The sequence below is a fragment of the Pistacia vera genome, unplaced genomic scaffold (genome assembly GCF_008641045.1).
Source record: "Pistacia vera cultivar Batoury unplaced genomic scaffold, PisVer_v2 Contig357, whole genome shotgun sequence".
In the NCBI taxonomy this organism is placed as follows: domain Eukaryota; kingdom Viridiplantae; phylum Streptophyta; class Magnoliopsida; order Sapindales; family Anacardiaceae; genus Pistacia; species Pistacia vera.
The window spans coordinates 925,681-931,521 of record NW_022196176.1 but is presented as its reverse complement, the minus strand read 5'-3'; the positions used below and the strand labels follow the sequence as shown (position 1 = coordinate 931,521).

The 5,841-nt window shown below is 35.3% G+C and overlaps 2 protein-coding genes across 2 annotated transcripts; both read left to right on the top strand.

Annotated features, from left to right (window-relative positions):
* The first annotated feature begins 301 nt into the window (after nucleotides 1–301).
* On the top strand, nucleotides 302–868 carry LOC116139669 (expansin-B5-like). The gene is made up of 2 exons (XM_031425332.1): nucleotides 302–416; nucleotides 521–868. Exons 1-2 carry the CDS (start codon nucleotides 302–304, stop codon nucleotides 802–804), a joined length of 399 nt encoding a protein of 132 aa, XP_031281192.1. The 3' UTR covers nucleotides 805–868.
* A 1,110-nt stretch (nucleotides 869–1,978) lies between these two features.
* On the top strand, nucleotides 1,979–5,404 carry LOC116139682 (quinone oxidoreductase-like). The gene is made up of 5 exons (XM_031425343.1): nucleotides 1,979–2,215; nucleotides 2,496–2,637; nucleotides 3,160–3,386; nucleotides 3,991–4,248; nucleotides 4,788–5,404. The coding sequence occupies exons 1-5, from the start codon at nucleotides 1,994–1,996 to the stop codon at nucleotides 5,091–5,093; spliced, it is 1,155 nt and encodes a 384-aa protein (XP_031281203.1). The 5' UTR covers nucleotides 1,979–1,993; the 3' UTR covers nucleotides 5,094–5,404.
* The last annotated feature ends 437 nt before the right edge of the window (nucleotides 5,405–5,841 follow it).

Below are 5,841 nucleotides of genomic sequence, written 5' to 3'. Positions count from 1 at the left end.
TCATAGCTAAAGCTGATAGCAATTATTATATGTTGTTTCTGAAAATGGCAAGTTTATTCCTCTACTATTTGGTAGCTTTCTTTTGCTACTTACAGCTTTCTTCTTGCTTCTACCCAAAACATTTGAACTTGTCATCCACTGGAACCCCCAGTGGTCGCCTGCCGGAGCCACCTGGTATGGCAGCCCAGATGGTGCCGGAAGTGACGGTAATGTGTATAAATATTTATATATATACAAGAGAGAGACATGCATATATCTGTTTATTATTAACATTGTTGAGTGAATTATTTAAATGTTATTCATGCATGCAGGAGGTTCTTGTGGTTATGGTAGTGCTGTGTCTCAGCGTCCTTTCTCTTCTTTTGTCACTGCAATTGGCGCAAATCTTTATAATTCCGGCAAATCCAATATGCACGGTAGACATAAATTCAACACAATTAAGATATATACTAGGTTAAATTGGTAACTCAAAGGTTTGATGGGGCGGTGTAAATTTGCAGGGTTGCGTGTGATTATTCAGGGAAACAAATAGTGTTCCATGCGGAACAAAGGTTAAATCCAAACTACTTTGCGGTGGTGGTTGAGTTTGAAGAGGGAGATGGAGATCTCGGAGCAGTTGATCTGAAGGAGGGTTCGGGGTCAGGTGAATGCAGGAGCATGACACAATCATGGGGAGCGGTTTGGAAGTTGTCGATTAAATTGACATCAAAGTATGCGGGGAAGACGCCGGCGGCGGAAAATATGATACCTCAAGGATGGAAGGCGGCAGCTAGTTACAGATCGGTGGTTGAGTTTGAGTTTTGAGATCAAATAATTTTAAATAGGTTTAGTGTGTTAAGTTAGAATTGAGCACCCGCAATTATGGAGAAGATCTTGTGATGTTGAGGTGTAATACACTTATAAATAAAGATCTATTATAAAGTGACGTAACAAAATATAAATAAAAGTGTGGATTTAATAAGTTTTACTTTTTGTTTTAATTTTTTATTTATTTTTTGTCAACTCACTTTATATAAAAATTCTTTGTAAGTATAGTATTATTGTTTAATTAATATCTACAAAAAAATGTGTAATCTAACGATTTTTATAAAGAATGAAAAGCCCCGTATATAAAGGTTTTTAATATTTTTAAGAGGTTTATAATATTTTTAAGGGGTTTTATAATATATTTTTTCTGATAAATATTTAATTATTTCCAAAAATAACAATTTTTTTATCATTTAATTAATATTTCTATAACATTACACAAACAACTTTTTCTATAGAAAAAAGTAATGCCATTTATTTCAATATATTGTCTTATTAAGCTTCTATTGTGAATATATTTGCAGTTAAAGACATGAATAAACGACTTTTTCTCAATTAAATAATAGTTTAATGACATTTTTTCACTCATAGAACTTTTAAAATTTCACTTTATTACTCAAATTTATATTCTATTTTTTATTACGACATCATTATGACCTCGTATCATCATTATTATCTTTTTCGATTATCACTCACCGAAACCCTATTTTCTCGACCTTGTCAATTGTCAACAATTGAACAATTAGGGTTTGCATAGTTATCCCTACAAAATCAAATTCGAATCAATTTTAATCACCAAAATCTAACATTTTTCTACTGAATGACTCATTTACCTTCTCTCTTCAAAAATCTTAATAATCTGAATCAAATTTGCTCTATAATGATCGTCAAAATATTAATTTAAAGTTTATAAATGAAAAAGTATCGTAAACCATTATTTAAGTTGAAAAAAGTACTCATTAATACACGTATAACATCTTTTTTAATATGTTTAGGAAGGATTAAAAAAAAAAAAAAAAAGAGTTCATCCAAAATTCTAAATGAAAGCCCAGCTGGCCAGGTTTAAGGTCTCACTCAACTGTTATTACACACAGTGATGTTCTTCACCGTCCCTATATTCCGTCCAGGTACACTGAAAATGGGTATTTAACAGCACTAATAAATTGTCAAATACTTTGGTCTAATAATGGGAATATTAACGTCACTTAGACTCTCACATTTAGCTTCTGCTCCACACCGTTTCAATCAAAATTCAACCCTCTTCTTTCTACACAATTCTTCCATTTTCACCTCTCCACCACTTTTCTCACTTAGACATACTAAACTAAAAGCACTTGCCACCGATTCTGCATCTCCAATATCAAATATGGTCAAAGCCATTAGGGTTCATGAACTTGGCGGACCTGAGGTTTGTTGTCTGTTCCTTATTTCCTGATCAATTTGTGAAATCCATTTCTAGTTTTGTATTATTGATTCCAATTTATGGTTGTTTTATTATATTACACTACCGTTGAATATGAAATTTTTATAAATTTACCTTGTATGCAATCTGGGTCATGTATAATTTTGCAGTTTAATTCTTAGAAATGAAACATTAATATGGGGGAGGGAAGAGTTGTTACTAAGTTTTGTAAATGGAGATGTTTTCCGTATAACTTATTACTTATTATTGTGCGTGATGATGGTAGGTTCTGAAGTGGGAGGATGTGGAAATAGGGGAGCCTGGTGACGGCGAGATACGCGTGAGAAACAAAGCGATTGGGCTTAATTTTATCGATATTTACTTCCGTAAAGGCGTTTATAAGGCTGCCACAATGCCCTTCACCCCAGGTGTGGTTCTCTTACTTTATATTTCATATTTTCCATTTTCTAGAAAGAATGACTCCTAGTTATTTTAACAATAATTGCTTATTAGATGCATTGTGCAAGTTATTGATTATGGCATAGCCCTTGTTATTTTCTTCTCTGTAGACTGTAAGTAATGTGTAAGTTACTGCAAGATGCTATGTGATTAATAATTGCTAGAAGATTATGAATAATACGTGATATCTCATCTGGAATTTGATTATGACAATTTCTTGAACTATCATTTTTGTTATGTGATCTTTTTGTTCTAAGCTACTGCCACATTCATTTGGCTTTATGTTCTTCAAGCAAGTAGCAAGCGAACTCCTTTGGTATTAGAAGTTACTTTCTGTATTTGATTCTAAGTTAATTTAGGTTGCTGTGTTTTTATGATATTAGATTAAGTATACCTGCTTGGTGAGCCATGGTGCTAGGACATTTGATCATGCAGCATCGTGAATAAATCAGCTGCAAGGCTATTAAATGACTTTCGTTTCTCTATTGTAGGTATGGAGGCTGTTGGAGAGGTAATTGCTGTGGGCCCTGGGCTTACTGGCAGGGAAGTTGGAGATATCGTGGCTTATGCTGGTGGTCCAATGGGTTCATATTCTGAAGAGCAGATCCTTCCTGCAAACAAAGTGGTTTCTGTTCCTTCTTCTATCTCACCTGTTATTGCAGCTTCTGTCATACTTAAGGGTATGACAGCTCAGTTTCTACTTCGCCGTTGCTTCAAGGTAGGTATCATGTGCATCTTCGAGCATTTGCTCTTCCAAGTTCCATTATTGGGGTATGAAATAGTTCTTGGCCAGAAAACTTATATGATACAAAAACTCATGTTGGTTGCTATTTTTTAAGAATTCCTGCTTGGATCAAGTGGATTAATATTTGGACATTTTATCAATGATTGTACATGTCAAAGTTGTTGTCATAAATGTGTGCAGAATGAGCCACATAGAGTATTTTACTCATAAAACATAGAAAAGAGAGCAATAAAAAATGATTTTCTGGAGGAAAACAATTGATTTATTAATTATAAGCTAAATAACTATATTGGGAAAAACATTACTTTTAAGTAAGTTATCCTTGAATTGGACGTCTCTATGGCTAGCAAAAACAAAAAAGTTTGGCATATGGGCATTCTCCGTGTATGAAAGACTATTAGAATAAAATGCCTTCATCATGAATGTGTTATTTATCTTCACAATTTCATTATTTTAGTCATTTTAATAATGATGTAGCATGATTGTCCGGATATCATGCTGACCTGTTAGGATAGATTGATTCTTCTTTTCTTACTTCAGTAGTAAAAAGGATGTGATTCTCTTTTTATATACACAGGTTGAGCGTGGACACACAATTCTTGTTCATGCTGCAGCTGGTGGGGTTGGATCTCTGTTATGCCAATGGGCAAATGCTCTGGGTGCAACTGTTATTGGCACTGTCTCAACTAAAGAGAAGGCAACTCAAGCCAAGGATGATGGATGTCACCATGTTATCATCTACAAGGAAGAGGATTTTGTTGCCCGCGTTAATGAGATAACATCAAGCAATGGGGTAGATGTTGTCTATGATTCTGTAGGAAAAGACACCTTTCAGGTAACATGACTTTATTCTCCTTATGTACAGATGGTTGAATCAATGGGAAGTATAGTATTGTACATAATAGGGTGTGTCACAGAAGCAGTAACTTGACTAAACCTTTTAAAGTGGATACACTCAAATGAGGCTCATGTTTTTCAGTGTGCTTTTCATGTTAGCTTATATTAGTCGCCAAGAGTGCATCTGTGTTAGGATAGTTGATTTGGAATTTAAGCAACTAAAAGTTTACTGTATCCACTTGAGGACAAATTGGGGGATCGTTCCTTGTTGTCCCATAAGGTTATGGAGCACGTTAGTTATATTATTGAAAGCAATTTAATCCTAGGCTAGAACTGATTAATTGTCTTGAAGAATTTAAATTAATAAGGAAGTTGGTTTAGTAAAATGTTGCTAAAATGCAATCCGGATTGAACCGAGTTGATCCATTAAGAGTTTTGGTTGACGTAAACAGTTGTTGGGTTTAACAGGTCTCTCTACTTTGTTCTCTTAAATTTGTTGGGAGTCAGTTCTTGACATCTAAGTTTTACCATATTCAGGGATCACTGGCATGCTTAAAGCTTCGGGGTTACATGGTGAGTTTTGGGCAGTCTTCTGGTACACCAGATCCAGTTCCCTTATCAGCACTGGCACCAAAATCTCTGTTCTTGACGAGGCCTTCTCTCATGCAATATACGTCAACCCGGGATGAGCTGCTAGAAACTGCTGGGGAGGTATTTGCCAACATTTCATCAGGTGTCTTGCGGGTTCTTGTAAATCATACATACCCTTTGGCACAAGCAGCACAGGCACATGCAGAGCTGGAGAGCCGAAAAACATCTGGATCAGTTGTGCTAATACCATGAAGGTGAGCAGTCTGTTTCATCTTACACAGAATAGATGGAGGTTGTTTGGTCAAGTGTGTTGTGAGCCTTGCTATGTACACAAAGATCCATGTCCAGTAACTATACGCGGTCACCAAGAGAACTTAGAGAAGTCGTGTTTGTGGTATGGTAGCAATAAAAATGTAGAATTCTGGACATTTGACTGGTTTTTCTGCTTGTAATCATGTTGATGGTACTTTGCTTTTGGTACTAGTATGGAGTGTGGTTGTGAATATAGAAGATGAAGCAATTGATTTTGACATTTATAACATTCAATATAAACTTATTACAAATATATTTGTAAATGTGATATTTCATCTTAATAGTAAAGGCTTGAAAATCTGTGTTAAATTTGTAATATGAAAAAGATTCAATTCAAGCATCCATCTTTGAATTTTGGTTTAATTAATTAATTGAAACATCCAGTAAAACTTGGCCGCTCTCATTAATTATTTCACAGCCTTTGAACTCCTACGCACTCACATTATCACCCGTTGAGATTCTTGAAAACGAGAACGTCTTATTGAAACTTTCCAAGAGGGGCGTTGTTGGACTGAGCTTAAGAGTAGTGTGATGCTTAAGTGGGGTAATAGGAAGGAAGTTCCTCAGAAATGATGAGACACAGAAATTAGACGGTGAAGAAGAAGATGTACAGTTAGATTGGTCCCCTAAGAAGATGAAGGAGAGTCGGAAGAGAAAGCGCGCGGCGCACATGTTTATGGCATGACAA

What these genes read in the sequence shown, in the direction of transcription:
- LOC116139669 (XM_031425332.1), top strand. Translation starts at nt 302, where the DNA reads ATGCATGCAGGAGGTTCTTGTGGTTATGGTAGTGCTGTGTCTCAGCGT. An exon ending in CGGCAAATCCAATATGCACG is followed by an intron (nt 417 to 520) that starts GTAGACATAAAT and finishes GTGATTATTCAG; the next exon opens with GGAAACAAATAGTGTTCCAT.
- LOC116139682 (XM_031425343.1), top strand. Translation starts at nt 1,994, where the DNA reads ATGGGAATATTAACGTCACTTAGACTCTCACATTTAGCTTCTGCTCCA. An exon ending in ATGAACTTGGCGGACCTGAG is followed by an intron (nt 2,216 to 2,495) that starts GTTTGTTGTCTG and finishes TGATGATGGTAG; the next exon opens with GTTCTGAAGTGGGAGGATGT. An exon ending in TACTTCGCCGTTGCTTCAAG is followed by an intron (nt 3,387 to 3,990) that starts GTAGGTATCATG and finishes TTATATACACAG; the next exon opens with GTTGAGCGTGGACACACAAT.